The sequence below is a fragment of the Panicum virgatum genome, chromosome 9N, assembly GCF_016808335.1.
Source record: "Panicum virgatum strain AP13 chromosome 9N, P.virgatum_v5, whole genome shotgun sequence".
Lineage (NCBI taxonomy): Eukaryota > Viridiplantae > Streptophyta > Magnoliopsida > Poales > Poaceae > Panicum > Panicum virgatum.
This window is the reverse complement of record NC_053153.1, coordinates 16,248,035-16,266,399: the sequence shown is the minus strand read 5'-3', so window position 1 is coordinate 16,266,399 and position 18,365 is coordinate 16,248,035. Positions and strand designations below refer to the sequence as shown.

The following is an 18,365-nucleotide window of genomic DNA, read 5'->3' as shown; positions in this document are numbered from 1 at the left end:
AATTATCGAGAGCAGTTTCCGTGCCCCAGGGTACATGCCCCCACAAGAATCCGCCGTCCAGTGCATGGCTGTCTCGGGATGTGTGCAAGGATGCTGGTTAATTCGATCATCTAAACAATGTTGTTTGTTGGTTCGTTAGGCTAAACTTTTCACACTATTCATAATTTTTGAAAAAGTTGTTTGTTGCTTTATATCAGTGCACTCATCATCTTTTATCTTCTTCCGGTTGTTTTCTTCCACTACATTTGTCTTGCTCCACCCACCCGACCCATACACACAACACAACATGGATATTAGATCTTCACATCGATTCAGCAACATGGATATTTTCTCTCGATAAAATGATCCAAAGGAATTATTAAGAAGCAGTGCTCGATAATTTTGAAACTTGCAAATGAACTTTATTTCATTGATTCTCTCTTACGCACCCTACTTCGTTCACTAGATGAGCAGAAAGCTCTAAAGTCAAAACTGAGAAGTTCTCTAGTTTGCAAAATACAATCTATTTTGGGATAAATTTCAAACTCTAGATGTGCAATTATTTTGGGACAGAGAAATTAAGATTTGTCAATCTTTGGCCGGATAAACATCAACACTGTAGTTTACGCACATGCCATAACATGCCGTTCAGAGTAACGGCGGGGGTGACCTAACTACAGCATATGATCTTCTAACAAAAAATGGGCAATAGTCGTTCAAGATTGAAAAAGAAATTTTAAGGGGGGTTCTGGCACTATAAATTAATCCCAACTCAATCATTCTGTACATATTAATCCTACCCTGTTCTGTGCTGCGGTTGCAGCTGCAAATCTCCAGATCCATTTGACAACTGATCCGGGTCTTCGATCGCCGGCGCAACCTGCGTCCCCGACGGCAGGGTGTCGCTCCTTCCTCCCCACTCCCTTACCCTCTCCTCGGCCCGCATTGCCTGCAGCATTCACGGTTCAGATAATAAACTCTTTGACTTCTTGACAGTTCGTCAGTCTAGGACTGCACCTGTTTATCCCACTTGGTTCTGTAGGAAATGAAGAGGAGTATGGCCGTCTGGAGCAGAGTGCCCAGTGTCATGCCTACCCAAATCCCCTGCACATTTTGAAGCACATTTCACTACATATAGTTTCTGAATATCCAGATGCTAACTCTGATCAGACTGAATTTTGTTTACTCATCAGACGTACCATTGCATCCATCTTGAGCTTGAACCCGAAGAGGGCAGCCAGCGGGATGCCGACGAGGTAGTAGCTGCCGATGTTGACGAACGCCACGAGCGCCTGCCACCCTGCCCCGATCGCCACGCCCGAGAGCACGGGCTGGATGCTGTTGAGGAAGATGGAGCCGGCGAGGAGGTAGCCCAGCTTGGCGGCCTCCCTCAGCACGTCCTCGTCCTCGCTGAAGAAGCGTGGCAGCCCGGTCCTCCAGGCCATGAACACGGCGAAGAAGACGGCGCCGATGGACCCCGATGTCAGCACCGCCATGATCACCGAGAACCTGGCCGCCTTGGGCCGGTTCGCGCCCAGCTCGTTCGACACCCTCACGCTGTGCAGCACAGCTTGGGCGTCAGCTATCAATCGAGGACCGATCGAGCTGAATGATGCTCGAGTAGCTAGTCGAGTTCCTGTGGTAATTATTAGTTACCTGACTGCTGCGTTAAATCCCAGTGCAACCATCAGGGTCCAGAGCTGGTAATTGATGCTGTAAATTTTTCAAACAAATTACAGTTGGTTAAATTATCCTTTAAATCATAAATAAATAGAATCTGTATGAGGATAGGTCACGGAGGGAGAACAACTGTTGGTGGGTTGCTCACCAAATGGACATGACGTCAATCTGAAGTTGCGCGTTGTTCAGGAAACCCACAAGGAGGAGCACCGCAGTGTAGTACCAGAGCTCTAAGCTGTAATAATGGGTTAATTATGTGAGTTCAATCTGAATTGCTGGTTCAGTAATTAACCACACACAGATAATAAGGAACAGGTGTGCCAAGTGCCAACCATAGCATGACGGCGGACGCGAGCGACAGCTTGACGAAGGCGGCGAGGTTCTTGAACGCGAGCATGGAGAAGCCCCGCCACGCCTCCGGGAAGCAGCCGGAGACGAGGTACCCCATCTGCGCGAGGATGATGAGCCACCAGGTGACGTTCCCGACGATGGCGGCGGCGAGGAGGCCGTGGCCCAGGCGCGTGACGAAGACGTAGTTGAGCGCGACGTGGACGGCGAGCCCGGCGCCGGAGATGAAGGTGACGACCCACACCCGGCTCTGCGACTGGAAGAACTTCTGCAGCGGGAAGTTGGCGGCGTAGGCGAAGAGCTGCGGGACCACCCAGCGGCAGTAGGTGCCGGCGACGGCGGCGATGTCGCCGGGCTGGCGGAGCGCGCGCAGGATGGGGCCCGTGAAGAGGTACGTCGGGGTGAGGACCAGCGCGGTGGCGCCGCAGATGATCCAGGAGCGCTGGATGTAGACGCCCAGCATGTCCACCTGGCCGGCGCCCACCGCCTGCCCGCACAGCGTCTCCAGCGCGCTGCCCATGCCGAGCTGCCATGGATCGATCAACACAGCGTTAGCTTGTTGTGCACGCGCGCCGGCGCGGGAAAGTTCAAATTTCTAATAATCCGCAAGCTTGGTTAATCCGCAAGTGTTACGAAATACTTTTTATTACACGTTATCTATGTAATAGCTAGACTGTAGTACCAAGTTGTGTGAATTCATATTTCCCTCTCAATAAAACAACCAAATCATCAAATGAAGTTTCAGTATTTTTTCCTATCTGCTAAGTACATGGTTGATGAAATTCTGTTTTTTTTAAGGCAATTTAGACGTCTAGAACATGGTTGTTTCGTAACCACAGGGGTAGGTAGTAGCATAATAATAATCCATTGGCCAGCTAGCTAGACGTACGACACGAGACAGCTAAATTAAGAACACTTTTCACACCTTCGAATTAGAAAGGAGGACAAAGAACGCATCCGTACGTACGTAATACAGTTCGCGCATAAATGATTCGTAATTGTGTCTAAGCATATTGGACGGCAAATATCATATTTAGCGCGTGGACAAAGTCAAATAAAGAAACAGGAAACGCCTGCGCTAGCCCCGGCCGGTGCCCGCATTGTTTGTTGTTGCCGGTAGCTGGGAAGAAAGAAGAGGCGGCAGAGAGAGAACACCGAACGCCTAGCTAGTTCTCATCGATCGAATCCACCATCTACTAAGCAGAGGCCACTTTCTCGCCTCCGGCACCTACTCATCTACTAAGAAGAGGATCGGATCGGAGCCACAAGCTAGCACAAGAACGCATCACGGCCGTGACACTGATTATGAGCTAGCTAGTGCGTGAGCGCGCGCGGACATGCGTGATCTGGGTGCTAGCTAGCTACTGCTATCGAGAGTGCGCTAGTTCCATCAACTTCCGGAGGGTCTAGATCGATACTAGATGAGTAGATAATTTGGGTGAGACGCAACCGATCCATCTCCTCCGATCCTGATGTGCCGGCCGTTCGTTGCATTGCTTGCTTACTTTTCCAGCTTTATCGGGCCTGCTACTCCTCCTTCCGTTCCAAATTATAAATTATTCTAATTTGTTTAGAAAGTCAAATTATTTTTATATTTGATGAAAATCATGGAAAAGATTGTAAAAATTTATAGCACCAATTAGATATATACTATAAAAATATATTTAATAAAAAAATTATTGATACTTATTTAATATTATAAATGTTAGTACTTTATTGTATAAATTTGATAAACTTGAAATGTTTTGACTGTCGGAAAAAATTAAAGTAACTCACAATTTGGAACAATGAGAGCAGCTAGCTCGTTCGGGGGTGGTTGGGTTCACTTGGCGTTCCATCCGCTACACACATGACGTGAAAACTAAAGCACTCAGACTAGCTGCCACCGTACCCTTTCCTCTTGGATTATATTCTCTAGCTAGCTAGCACACGAAGGTTCTCGCGAGAGTAGCTAGCTAGGTTTAATTATTATTATAATCAAGTTACTTAGCTTTATTTATACGAATGAATACAAATTTGTTTCTTTATTAGGTGGACGCACGCATATATTCCCTCCCCCGGTAAACTCGTCGTCTCATCGTTCGTTGAACGTACCCTCCATCCACAAAGGAACAAATCGCATAGTATGCGAGAACGGGCGATTTGTATAGATGGAGACGTGCAAACCACTTCACCCCACCACCACTGATATGATCAATCGGAAGAATGCCAGCAGCAAGAACGCAGCTGCATCAGCTTAGCTACATCGTTGCGTATGAACGTAGGTGGAGAAACAAACAGAGCCAGCGTACGTGTATTACTATGCATCGCATCATCTACTGCTGCGGCCTGCGGGCGTGTGTATCAGCAGGCGCAGGTAGCAAGCTGGGCATGCATATATACTTTACTTAATTATCAGACCGAGAGCTGGCCAGCGGCGTGCACAACAATAAGGGGGCCGGGCAATTCATTACCAGGGCGCCGTAGGCGAAGCCCTCGATGACGTTCTCGACGACGGTGACGGCGGCGAGCTCGACGGAGCCGATGTGCCCCACGAAGCCGACGGTGACGAAGCCGATGGAGAACTGGAAGACGGCGGTCAGGATGGCCGGGAACGCGATGTGCCACAGCAGCTTCGACTCCTGCCAGCTCTTGCTCACCACCGCCTTCCCCATTGCCGCCCGGCCGGAAGCTCGCTCTCTAGCTGTCGTCGGGGGATCGAGGGGAGAGGACAGAGGACCGGCGCGGCGGGGGGCTCTGGCAGGTGGCCGCAGGCAGCAGCTGATGGCGTTATATATAGGCTTCTCTCTCTCCTAGTCTAGTTCGGTGGGAGGGGCTGTGTGTTGAGTAAAGCCTGCCTGGGCCACCGGCTATGAATGATCGATGCTGCTTGGGAGGGCAAGGGTTTGGTAGGCGTACGTGTACGACCGCAATTGAGCTAGTTTTGTACAAGTACGAGTTTCCTTTTTAAACTTTTCTGAAATGGTATTCATCTGGGCTTTATATGTGTGGAGTGCAAATAGTACCGCCGCTTCAAAATATATGTCGTTTTCGGAGACTCTACCCTATCAGACTTGTTTAACTTCAAGTCTTCAACCACCATTAATATAAAAGTTTCACGTAATATTTTCTTATCTTTATTTCAAACGCCCTATTATAAAAATTGTTGTACCTTGCAGATCGTGATGACACCACCTTAGTATTCTGAGATCAGTTTCAGTTTATAGTTAGTTATTGTGCTGGTTGAATCTTAGAGGGACGAAACTCCTCTCTCATCTCGTAAGACTCCCCCCTTATCTATCTTTAGAGTAAGTATTATAAGATGACGTATAGGCAGGTTGTATAAGTTGCCACATTGTGAACATGGGCGGATCCAACTCGCTACTATAGGGGTTGAAGCCTTCTTCTTCCTGTTCTCTTACCTACTTTCTCTTCTATTCTCCTCTAATTCTTCCTTAACTTTCTTCTCCCTTCGCTCTCCTTGTTCTAATGGATGTAGAGTAGCAAGTAGGGGGCTTGAGCCCCCTAGTCCCTCTTAGATTTGCCATTGGCGGCGAAGGAGTGAGGAGAGGAGCGAGGGGGCAAAGTGGTCTCTTACAACCTATTGAGACATAGATTCCAAGATACTTTGCGAGAGGATAAGGTGTGCCACGTATTAATGATGGAAATTATACCAGCAACAGACAATTATACGAGTTGGTTGTTGGATGGGCTGCAAATGATGTGGCACTAGTATATATAAAGCTAGCAATCGGCTAAATTATTAGCCATGCTATTATAATGACATCCAAGTCAGCCAAAATTGCTGATGTGCTTAGTGGCGGATCTAGAATTTAGATTTAGGGGAGCTCATTTTTCTCTTGTTCCTTTTCCCTCTATTTTTCTGTTTCTTCCTCATTTTCCCGTTCGTCCTATTGATTCATGGTTTTTTTAGCATCTCTTGATTCATGGTTAAAAATTGTAGAGGGGGGCTTGGGGCCTGTACCCCCCCCCCCTCCAATCACATCCCTGGCTCCACCACTGGATGTGCTATGCTATTTGATATTTATAAAACTTCACACAAAACTTCCATTGAGATTGGCATGATAAAAAAAGATCCTACGAGGTAATACCTCAAACAAATCACATCCATCAATTTTTGAAATAAATAAATATCAAAGTAATTAGCATAATTAACAGAAGAATGTAAATCACGGAATCATGCAGCTCCTCACGCGTAGAGAAACAGAAACGCGTGTCACCATGAGAGAGAAAAACACCACCTATCATGTGTCACCATGACACCTTGAGCATAATGCAGCTAGTTTCTTTTAAGTAATGTGCATAATGCGACTATCAATTCAATAAAAATGTCATTATAATGTCTCGCTCAAGGTGCAACGATCACTTATCTGAAAAAAAATTATTGCACCTGTCACGATGTCACCTAATTAATGTCACGTTGCCTCACGTTATTAGAAGAAAAAGCATGTTTTTGCGTCATTTGGTAAAACAAAATTACAAAAATGTCACGTTGACAGTTTGTCACGTTACCTCACGTTCTTAGAAAAAAAAACGAAGGGGAAAACTTGTCACGTTACTTGGTGAGGGAAAAAAGTTTAGTTGGATCTAATTGGAATTATTTTTCCTATTTCTTAAAAAAATTATATTCAATCTAGTGAGATGATGATATTTTTGATAAGTGGTCAGCATTAACCAGTGAGACGATGATATGTTTGATAAGATGGCGAGGAAGAATTATGAGTGATAGATATTGTTTTTGTTTTTTGTTTTTTTTTGAAGGAGTGATAGACAGTTAATACTGCTGAGAAGGAGTGATAGAGATTATGAGTGGTTAGCAATAGCATGTAACAATATTATCTGATGAATAAAGCTTGCCGGCATGGCTTTTAAAAAAATGTACCCGCACATTGGGGGGAGGTTGAGACTTGAGAAGGAGGATCAGGGCGAGCGGTTGGGGCGGGGCCCCTACGGCCGGCGGTGAGAGGTGCTAGCTGCTGCTGCTCCGACCGGGGGAGGTCAGGTCAGTCGCCGTCGCCGTCGCCGGCGTGGTAAGGTCAGTCGCCGCAGATGCGGACGGTTGGTTAGGCAGGAACCCCGAACGCGACGGCCGGCGGCAGGGGTCTGGTTGGCCTGCGGCGTCGCATCCACCAGATCGATCCGGCACTGTGGCACCACAGTGACAGATGCGTGAAAGTCTTCGTTCTCCCGGCTGCCATTATATTGTCCCTGTGCGTTCTGCCACACGAATCGAGCGCCGCCACTGCCCGTCGCAACCCCTGCGAGATCGAGTTCACGCTTGCTAGCTTTCAGCTCCCTGCTGATGCCTGATGGTAGATAGCTGTGTTGGTGTTGTCTGTTGTCAGGGCTGTTGGTGGGTTGGGTGGAATCCGGCGCCGTTCCGGCAGTATACTGGGTGCTACTCCAGCGAGGCAGCGATCGAACGATGGAGGAGGGTGGCGATGCACCAGCCGTTGCAGACCGGTCGAGATCGAGCAACGAAAGCTGTGCGGCGCGAACGAAGCATCTCTCCTTTCCCGATCCGATGAGACCTGCTTGCAGAGAACAGACGGTTAGATCGAGCAGCGTCTGAACCTCACATCACCCCAACACCGGAGTTTTTTTTTCTTAATGCAACGGTATATAGCTCTCCTGCGTATTTTTGGAAAAAAAAATCGTGCAATCAGTTTTGTGTGTCACGCGACACGAGTAGTCTTGTAATCATACGTCCTGTATATAGTTTTTTTTAAGCGAACATGCTCCTACGCCTGCATATATATATATATATATATATATATATATATATATATATATATATATATATATATATATATATATATATATGTATAGTTAAGTAACGACTTACCTAAACCACATCATGACATCACGGATCAGGTTCTATCTGCTCAGTCTTCTTGCAGGTCATCTGCTTCTGCTCGACGAAGAAACGGGCCAATCAATCGATGCACCCATGATCAAAAGATTAATGCAATCGATCTGCCAATATACTGCCATTTCGCTGGCTGTTTGTTTAACCCTCCTCTAATTATTATTATCCCTGTCTAGCACTAGCTTCATCATTTTTGGATGGTTAGATCGAGGCGAACGGGCTTGTCTCGGCAGATTTGAGACGCGCAGAATCTGCTGTCGTGGCCAATAAGGCTTTAGTTTATTTAATTTGGACCTGCTCAATCAAAAGGCCAGCAACTAGAACTAGACAAAAACCACGCTAAAATAATTTAAAAAAAGGGAAATACAATAAGGTAAGCTAGACAACCAGCAGCTTCACAGCTGCTCGATCTTGGCGACCGAACGGCCGGCCGTCTCTTCAAGTGGACGTGCGGGCTCGTTAGCATGCAGCTTAACTTAGTTAAACACACGCATCCAAATTACGAGCGGCAGAATAAGCTGCATACTTATATGCATGCTTATAGGGGTGTCAATTGGTGATCTTATTTATGTACTTCTTCAATTCTTTTGAGTTCAAAATTTTATACTAATTTTTTAAATTGAGATCTCATTTTGAAAAGGAAGTATAAATTTTGAACTAAAGAGGATTAGAGGGACACTTAAGGGTCACCAATTAACATCCACACATGCTTATTAATTGCGCACCCTCTTTGCAAGGTAGCTCTTGTTTAGATGCATAAAATTTTAGGTGTAAAGTACTGTAGCACTTTCGTTTGTATTTGGTAATTATTATCCGATCATGGGTTAACTAGACTCAAAAGATTCGTCTCGCAAATTATAGACAAACTGTGTAATTAGTTATTTTGTTTAGCTATATTTAATATTTCATGCATGCGTTCAAAAATTTGATGTGACAGATAATCTTGTAAAGTTTTGGAATTTTGAAGACAACTAAATAAGAGGGGGTAATACCCACAGCACCCACTTCACCTTTTCTAAGCGGGGAAAGAATCAAACGACCATAATGAAGACACTCACTATTCACTACTCTTGATTCAGCATACTTCCACTCTAGTGTAGGAACCGATGTAGGGCAGATACACCCAAACTGATAGTATGGGGAATGCTCTGAAGTTTTAATATTAATTATAAACCTAATCAAGTGTTCATACATGTCTATTGTAAAAGAGACAACTGTAGTTTCGTGAGAAAGAACATGCTTCCTCTTAAACTAGCTGGGTGTTTGTTGCACGTGTTTTCATCATCAGTGTAATCCAAGACTTGTCGACGATCGGCGCCAATTTGTCCTTGCGGTCGTACTGGACCGGTGGACCGTGGACCATGGCGCGAGCAACGGAAGTACTGGCGATGACTGCGGTTTTTTTATTTTTATATTTTTTATTTTCGTTTTTTACAAAAAAAATATATTTTCGTGTTCGAAATTTACATGAATATACCCCGGCCGCCCCGCTGCCGGGCGGCCGGGACCTGGCCGCCCGGCAGCCGGGCGGTAGGGGCTTATCTGCAAAAAAAAGTCGACAAAAAATTGCGCCGAGGTCCCTGGAGGCCCGGCCGCCCGGCAGCGGGGCGGCCAGCCCTCCAGGCCGCCCGGCAGAGGAGCGGCGGGCCCTGGCCGCCTGCCTGCGGGGCGACCGGCCCCCTAAACACTATATAAGGTTTTTTTTTCCGTGATTTAATGAAGGACAAGTTAGGCGCGGGAGGAGTTAGCGGCCGAGATCCCGCCGACGATGATGACGACTACCGCATACAGAGTAAACTTCGTGACACGCTCGTATAGCTCAAAATAGGGACCATAGTGTATCTAGCTGTGAGTATGAGATCACAGGTTGCCACTGCTCAGCATGGCGATCACGGGTTTCCCATATGTCGCATTGTTTGCCCAGACAAACGTGACAAAAGACGACAGCCCAATAGCAGTGCTCTTTCACCATTTCAAAAAGATGTAACAATACGGCAACCACACCAGCTCACCTTCAAAGCAGTCCCAAGAAGAAGGGCCCTGCCCCTTCGGCACCACTGTCTACACCACCTGCAATGGGTGGATACTGCGGAGAAGGCTCAACACAGTTTGCTAAGTGGGGGTACGGCTACTAGGACTACCTAGTGCTAGTGACATGCTGCATTGTTGTGTTTGTTGTGTTTTTTTAAATTACCTAAGGCATGTTAGTTTAGTTCAGAATCTGTTTACCGTAGTTGCAACGGATTCTGCCATGCCACTGTATAGCTGATGTGTGTTTCATTAACGTTGTATTATGATGTAATTCCTATGGTTTACATTGTGTAATGCAATTTTTAGTTCTTAATTCTTACCGTTACATTTGATGTGTGGTTCACAGTATTCTAGTCTCCTAAAAAGGTCCGAAAATATTAAAGGCAAGTTCGAAGATTCACTAGATTGCTTGTGCGTGCGTGGCACCTCGGCGCCGTGATCTGTGGCGTCAAGACATGTTATCTCGGCGCCGACCCCCAGGGTCTATTTCTGCAAAAAGTTACAAAAAGGGCACATACGTGAAATTTTTTCGCAAAAAAAGAGCTAAATTGCAAAAATTACGGCCGGTCACCCCGCAGCCGGGCGGCCAGAGTCGGCCGCCCCGCTGCCGGGTGACCGGCCCCCAGGGACCTGCGCGCAATTTTTTCTGCGAAATTTTTTTCAGAAATGCCCCTGCCGCCCCGCTGCCGGGTGGCCAGGTCCCGGCCGCTCGGCAGCAGGGCGGGCGGGTATATTTCTGTAAATTTCCAAATCAAAAATATATTTTTATAAAAAACGAAAATAAAAAATAAAAAAATAAAAAAACCGCGGCGATGACTGGCGTCTGGCGAGCCCCCGCGAAAGAGATGGGGGCGTGGGCCACCGGGGCCTGTTAAGTCTTTTGTTTCCTTTTGTCACTGGCCCTGGGCATGGAGTGGACAAAACCATAGCAACGGGCAAAATACCTTTCGATGGAGAAGAGCGCTGGACACGGTCTTCTTGCGAGTGGACCGGCCCGTTGGGAAGCAAGCCCTGTACTGGGATGGGCCCAAACATTGTTTTTGTTTTTCTCATGATCCATGTCGTTTCAATTTTCCAAAAAAAGAAATTAAACTGCCCTTTTTAATAAAAAATCGCGTATGAGCACTGTGACCACATGGGTAGAACTTGAGATCAGTAAAGCTACTATGGACATCTCTCTCTCGACAAGCTTGATTGTTACCTTTCAGAGAATAATTAGAGGGAATGACTGTAACAATCAAGTAAAAATCTTTGATGGTGTCACCCGGTTTTAGAGTCAATAATATAAAGTCATATGCAGAGTTGGCCGTCCCCTCTTAATGAAAAATGTGCTCAGGCACGGTCGCGAAAAAATATGCAGAGTTGGCCGTTACAAAAATTTGAGTGACTGGAAGGTAATAATCAGCAGATTTTGCCAAATCAATGGCAATAGGAAAAATCGGCTGAAAACCAGGAATCAGTATCACTCCTGCCATTAAACATAGAGACATGTTATGGAACTAAAACATGTTCTTTGTCTGCCTGGAAGCTAGCGAAACTATCGTAGATGTGTCGAGCAAACTGGAGAGTTGTTGTCGAAGCTTGATCTGCAAAAAAGATAATGCATACATTATGTAGCATAGTGCAAAGATACCGAGTTTTACTCAGTAATAATGTGAAGATATCAGAATTATTTGGTGAAAAAACAAAGATACTGAATTATATGCAGTGATAAAAATGAAGGTGACCCGTTGATCTTTTGTTTTAGGCCATTTAAATCCCCCTAGTAGCCCACTCCTTACATTTAAACATATGGCCCCATTGTAGCCTTCACTCATACTGTGTATAAATCGCTTAGATCAAGACCGAAGACTCGAGACTTCACGGATTAGGGCAGAATACTTACTCGAGCTGATTAGCGGCAAAAAAAGAGAGGATAGTGCGTAGAAAAAGATAGTCAGCATGCGACAAAGAGGGTGCACATCGTGCATAAATTAGTTGGCGAGAGCGCGGGTTGCACACAAAGTAGTTGTCGAGGTGTAACTTTGGAGGGTGCCCGTCAAGAGACGTACACAGATAAGTAGTCAGTGCAATGGCCGACCTTGTGGAGAACAAGTTGGAGAGAGGTATAAGTGATGATTTAGCATGATTCGTGGACGATGTGTTGACAAAGCTGTGGTGGTGGTTGATGAAGCCAACTAGTCAACATTGATTCTGACTAGTTGATTGAGCAAATTCATCACTTGAAGACTCGTCCCTAACTATTTTGTAGTTGAGACGAGTACTTGAAGTCGACGACGGCGTGTAGACATTGTAGCGCGAGTTGAGGTCGAGCTGAGTATAGTCGAGATCATTGCCGCGACGTAGTCAGCTTAAAGATCCGACATCAAACTCGACGAATTGATCAGTCGCGTGAAGTGGATAATTTTGATGACGAGGTCCTTCAAACTCGCCTGATGATCTTGACGATCAACCCCATGGTGAGCGCCAACTATCGGTACTTTTACCGCCAGCCTACCAAGGGATACTCTATGTGGTAGGGATCCCTCTCAACTCTGCTAGCTCATCTGGTGTAACTTGGTAGGCATAAGTGATGATTTAGCTTGATTCGGTCTTTTTTTATAATCTTATTGTACTAGCTCTTAATAACTAAGGGCCGGGGACCGGCCGCCAAGGAATCGCAGGTGCTGCTACGAGATTTGCCGTCGGCACGCTGCATATGCAGACCCTAGGTGAAACAATTGGCAATGCGACAACAATTACAACAACATGCTATTAACAGTGTGTGGATCTAGAAATAAACATAGAAAATAAATGAATTTTCGGTACTATAACATCGCTAGGGATGTCGATTGGGCAGCGCAACCGGCGCGACAACACTGGGCCATCCATTTTGAGAGGCCACCAAAATTAAGGTACATAGTAATTGCTAATAAACATTGCTAATTTCATTAACCTAAAGTCCAAAAGACCAAGGGCCCAAGGCCAGTCCGTAAGATGCAAATCAACTAATCAAGAATTCAAGGGACGTTCATGAGTGACGACTTGTCTTCCTCTCTCGACGCCGCCAGATTGGACACCCCAATCGCGTCCGCCAGAGCTGGCCCTGCTGTCTGCTGCCGTCGTGTGAGCTCGCGAGTTGTCGTCGACCATCGGAGTCAAGTGTTGGCCGTTGAGTTGCCGTCGCCGGCTCGCCGCTGCCTGGTGACGTGTTTCTGGAGGTCTGGGATGTGGAGCTCGCTGAGGAGGCTCGGCTCGGCTCGAAGCCGGCTCGCGAGCCTGGCACAAAATATATACTATGTATTTAGTATACACATTATAAGACATTGACTAGTGCATATAAATATATAAAGCGCATACATGTGTTGAAATGAAAATAATCAATAAACAATAATCATATTAAGCATAGATATAAATTAATATTGATATTGTCACACCACATGTTAGGGTTAGAGTGTTTCACAATAGCCTATGAACCATTATAAGCCTCAGTGGACTGAGCTCGCAAGCCGGCTCGCGAGCCACAGCGAGCCGGCTCGGCTCGTCATTTTCACGAGCCTGAGAAGTAGGCTCGGCTCGGCTCGTTGGAGGCTCGCGAGCCGCTCCGAGCCGAGCCGAAGCGAGCTCAAGCCAGCTCGCGAGCCTCGAGCTATTTTTCCAGCCCTACGCACATCAAAGTAAGTAGTTGATCGACTGATCACAATCTCACGCGTCAAGTGTGAAAACCGCAGTAAAGGTTTCCAAATCCCTGAAGGTATGAAGGCGATCACGTGGTCAACAGAACCCCAAAGGCAAAGGCTATACCTTCGCGGGCATATGAGAAGCGTGATTTTGAAGCAGTGAATAATTGGTATACTTCAACCTCCACGAACAGTGGCGGAGGACGACAAAAAATTTAGGTGTGGCGGCGTGTTGCCGGTCACACCTCGCCTCCAGCCGTTGGTCCCCCGCGCCGGCCACCGCTGCCACCCGCGCCGCTGCGTTGCTCGTCTTCTTCACGCTCGAATTGTGCAGACCCGCTCCACCTCCACCACCACCGCTTCCCGCTGCCCCGTCGCCGGCGTTGACCCTGCTACCTCGGCCGGCGGCCGCTGCCGGAGCCCGGAGAGAGACGGAGCTTGATGGCGCTCGACGCATCGCGGCGGAGCTCCCTGGAGCTCGAGTTCACCGCCGCGCCGCACCACTGACGGGATCTAGCGCCGCGCTCGCCGGCAGAGGAAGGGGCCGCGAGGTATCTGGCAATGTAAGGCCCCGCGCCGCCACCGCCCACCGCCGCAGCAGCCCCACGCGACGGCCGGGGGATGGGAGCCGACCAGCCGGGGAGGGGGTGGGGGCAGGGGTGCCCCCCCCCCCCCCGGCAGGGACAAGGGGCGACGCCGGCGAGAGGAGGCCCTCCCTCCAGCCCGCTCCCTCGCCGAGCCGCGGTCCGCCCCGGCACGCCCGTGCTCTTCCCTCGCCCTCGCCCACGGTCCGTCCTCGCCGCGCCGTGCTCCACCCTCGCCCGCACCATGCTCCGCCCTCGCCGCGCCGTGCTCCGTCCGCGCTTCCGCCTCTCGCTGCTTCGGGGGCGGCTTCTCTTGAGCCAGCCATGGATGCTCCGCCGCCACCAGCTCCTCCGCCCCTGGGCTTTAGGTATGGCGCGCGCCATACCGGGCCATAACAGGCCCTCCGCCCCTGTCCACGAAATAACGATCTGACCTGGAATATTTCCGAAATATTCCAGATAGGTAGGGGTATTTCAAGAATGATGTATCGAAGATTGAGAGTATAAATACCCCCTTCTTACTTTTACTGTGCAGCTTAACTCTTGATATACTGCCATATTCTGTGTAACCTTGAGAGCTTGAATCTCCCTTCCTTTTGGCTTGGCAATCACAACTCAGTGGCCTGTTTGGTTAGAAGGGGGGAAAAAATTTCATCAAAAGTATCCCTCACTACCGGATTTCGCGGCGGCACTCGGCAAAGCCCTAATTGCACTCAGCAAAGGGTTTGCCGAGTGCCGCCCACGGCAAACGCCACACGGCAACCAAAGACTCGGCAAAGCCAAGTTTGCCGAGTGTTTTTTATCGGACACTCGGCAAACCCTTTGCCGAGTGCTGAGTTGGCTCAGCAAAAAAAAAGTTAGGGGCGACGGCAATTAACAGTAACGGAGGGAGGTTTGCCGAGTGTCTAGACCAAGGCACTCGGCAAAGAATAAAAGTTTGCCGAGTGCCACAACTATGACACTCGGCAAAGAGATAAAAAAGCTAAAAAAATATATTTACAAACACAAATCTGCATCCATGATTACAATTTTTTAAACCAATCAAAAGAGATAAGAAATTAATATACAAACTTGTATGTTTCTGTTACCACCTTTGAGCTATTTCAACAAAATGAACAAATGATTACTTATGCATATGTGCAAACTCAATTCTAGGCTGACTAGCAAGCCAGAAGTAACTATAAATGACATCATTAAGTGATTTGCAATGATTTCTAAATGTAAAATGCATATAATGGATATCAACTAAAATAATAGGCATATGTTGACACAATTTGTAGCTTAGCAGCTACTCTGTCATTTCTGTTTTGCTGGACAACAGCAGGAGCATTTTTTAGGCAGTAAATCCTCAGTTAGAATGCACCCTCCTGCATATGAAAAAAAAACAGAACACCCACAAATACCTAAAACTATTTGAATTGCATATTTCTAGCATATCTAGTGGTACAAAATAAGATATATGTCAACATAAAGCTAAGACCATAGATAGATATATGTACAGAAGTTATTTGAGATCACTATACTCTACATTAATCCAAAGTTACTATTTCAGATGAATATGAGAAATTTTAGATGCCTTATTTCCACTATCCTTCAACATGGCAACAAAGTACCTTGAAGTAGGGAAACAGCAAACCATCCTTATTTAAGTCCTAGTTTAGCATGTGTACCCTGCATCAAAGAAATGCAATATAAGAACCATCATATTTGATTTTCTATAAAATTGAGAACAAGACCCAACCAATATACTTGCTACTGATGAATTAATAGCTACAACACTTCATCATATTTGATCGATTCATGATGCAAAATACAAACACATCCTCAGATTTGTTCATTCATTCATTCATCCAGACTGTGATAATAAACTGCTAGCCTGATCTCTCAGGAAAAAAAGGAATATTTCCGAGGAATCTAAAAATTGAGGAATGCTGAGATTCCAAAATGCCAAATCAAATATGTGTGGAGTCCCCATGATGTCATATTGGAATTACTTGTTACTAAACGGAATAAAGTGTATACAGAATTTAGAGAGTTACCCTTAAGTTAACAAATTCGAAGAGCTACTGGCTGAGAACAAGTCAAGCTAAAGAACCAATATTTAGCACTAGTTAAAACTGAACAAGCAGACCAGACTAGGACAAAAGGAAATAATCGAGCAGCATACAGGTCAAGAAGGTTTTCACTGTTGGGAACCAAAAGCAGATAGCTTGAAGAATTAAACTACTGACTACTTCACATGACGAACCAAATAGCTAAAACAAGCAGGCAAGGAATAAAATATGGAGTCAAAGATTAGATTACTTAGCAATGATGGAGACACTCCACACAATTCAGAACTAAGCTGAGCTACTGTTTGCAAACCTCACAATAGTCACCCTGCAGCTATTGAAACGATGCCTCTCGACCTGCAGACTCCTCTGCACTGCATTCACCCTGCACAAGCTGGTCCAGCTTCATTGATAAAAAAAAGGGTCAACTGCTAATCTTCAGTTTATGGAACTGCACACATGTAAATTAGGAAACAGAGCACTCTGCTTATTTCTTTTTTTCTGCAGTAAGATTAATTCGCACATAACTCCACATGCCAACTGCTAATGTCGACATCATAGCATATACTGTACTTGTACAACAGTAAAATCTACTTTGCAAAGCATGACCGAGCTACATATAGGAATTGGGGAAGACAGGAACACAGCCACAAAAACAAAGAGTATAATACACAGCCACAAAAACAAAGAGTATAATACACAGCCACAAAAACAAAGAGTAACTGACAACTAGCACTGCAAGAAGATACCTATGATGTTCCATAAAAACAAAGAGTACACTAATTCATTGTGATGGGCCTAACCATTTAGACGGTAGTGCTGGATTCCTCCAGTTCTGAACATCCGAATCTGCGAATGAAGTGAAAGGCATGAATATTATTAACCCAGAGAGACCAACTGAATGAAACAGGGAAGGCATGGGATTTGGTCAAACAGGTTGCCGGCGATGGTGTCACAGTAGGAGGAAGGTGGGGAGGTCCGAGCGCTGGCCGAGATGCAGCCGGGAAGGGAGGAGGTACAGGCACTGGCGCGCGGGCATGGGAGCAGGCCGTCGGGCGGCGGGCGCAGTCGGCGGTGGCGCGGACGGATATGGGTCGGGGCAGAGCAGAGCGCGGGCGGATGAATCCGATGCGGACGCGGAGCGGACTGCTCCTCCCCACTCCTCCTCATCCTCTTCCTCCTCCGGAAGCGGAGGCACGGGAGCACCCAGCCGGCCTGCCGGGGCGAGGGGCACGGGGGCGGGCGCGGTGGTGAGCGCAGGCGGCATTGAGGAGGAAGCTCACCCTGCGGCCATGGCGGGCGGCGGCGGCGGCGGCGAGCGCAGGGGTTCCGGCTGCGGGGGCGAGGGCAGGCGGTCCGGCGCGGGGGCGAGAGCGGAGGCGGAGGCGGAGGCGGGCCGGCGCGGTGGCGCGGACGAGGAGCGGCGGCGCGGCGGCGAGCGGGAGCAGGCAGGCAAGCAGCAGCGGTGTGGTGTGTCCGTGTGTGTGTGGTGCTTGTGCGTTCAGGATAAGTGGGAGGATTGGGTGTTTGCCGAGTGCCCGATCTGGGACACTCGGCAAATATAGAATGTGCCGAGTACTCGGCAAATGTATTTTTTTGTTTTTCAAACTTTTTCACTTAATTCCTTTTAATATAATTTCAAAAATACCTAGCCAAATAATTTAGAAATTCCTATTTCATGTTTTTACGATATAAAAACCATTATTTCATGCAAACGTATAGCTCAAATGCATTTTATTTCAACTAATTATTCTAATTGAATATGTGTTTGAGTAAATTTGTTTGACTTTTCCATTAAAATGTCTTTTCAAATTCTCTGAATAGTTCCTACTGATGCGTCAAGGAAAGAAAATTTCATTATTTCATGCAGTATTAGTTCAAATTTAAATTACATCAATTTCATAGTGTAGTTGCAAAAAAAAATTAAAATTATCAAACGGATTCCAAAAATATCCAAAAGTTAACATCGAACATTCCATCTTGTCTATTGCCTATACAAAAAATTTTGAATTCAAACTCCAATTCGATCATCATTGTTACTCAAAATCTAAATGAATCTTCTCTTGTCTATGGAACTTCTTCGGAGATGCCTCATTTCGTAAGCTACATATGTCAAAACTTTTGCAAAACCTTCTCAGTTTTTATCACACTCTCCACATATGAT

The 18,365-nt window shown here is 46.6% G+C and overlaps 2 protein-coding genes across 21 annotated transcripts; both read right to left on the bottom strand.

Moving 5' to 3' along the window:
* Nucleotides 1–541: 541 nt before the first annotated feature.
* Nucleotides 542–4,809, bottom strand: LOC120693056 (protein DETOXIFICATION 33-like). The gene is made up of 7 exons (XM_039976455.1): nt 4,461–4,809; nt 1,992–2,533; nt 1,808–1,894; nt 1,636–1,692; nt 1,179–1,536; nt 997–1,083; nt 542–928 (listed from the first exon to the last, which is right to left on the bottom strand). Exons 1-7 carry the CDS (start codon nt 4,659–4,661, stop codon nt 776–778), a joined length of 1,485 nt encoding a protein of 494 aa, XP_039832389.1. The 5' UTR covers nt 4,662–4,809; the 3' UTR covers nt 542–775.
* Nucleotides 4,810–11,122: 6,313 nt separating this feature from the next.
* LOC120688046 lies at nt 11,123–17,733 on the bottom strand. 20 transcript variants are annotated; one of them, XR_005680963.1, is made up of 5 exons: nt 17,136–17,574; nt 17,005–17,050; nt 16,515–16,586; nt 15,764–15,821; nt 14,581–14,773 (listed from the first exon to the last, which is right to left on the bottom strand). XR_005680963.1 is itself a non-coding variant. In XM_039970175.1 (3 exons), the coding sequence occupies exons 1-3, from the start codon at nt 15,787–15,789 to the stop codon at nt 13,959–13,961; spliced, it is 729 nt and encodes a 242-aa protein (XP_039826109.1). In that variant the 5' UTR covers nt 15,790–16,508; the 3' UTR covers nt 13,766–13,958. The 20 variants fall into 20 exon arrangements, 2 of the variants coding, with proteins under 2 accessions (XP_039826109.1, XP_039826108.1); XR_005680960.1 differs by having other exon boundaries at nt 16,515–16,652; nt 17,136–17,573; XR_005680961.1 differs by having other exon boundaries at nt 16,515–16,604; nt 17,136–17,563.
* Nucleotides 17,734–18,365: the final 632 nt, after the last annotated feature.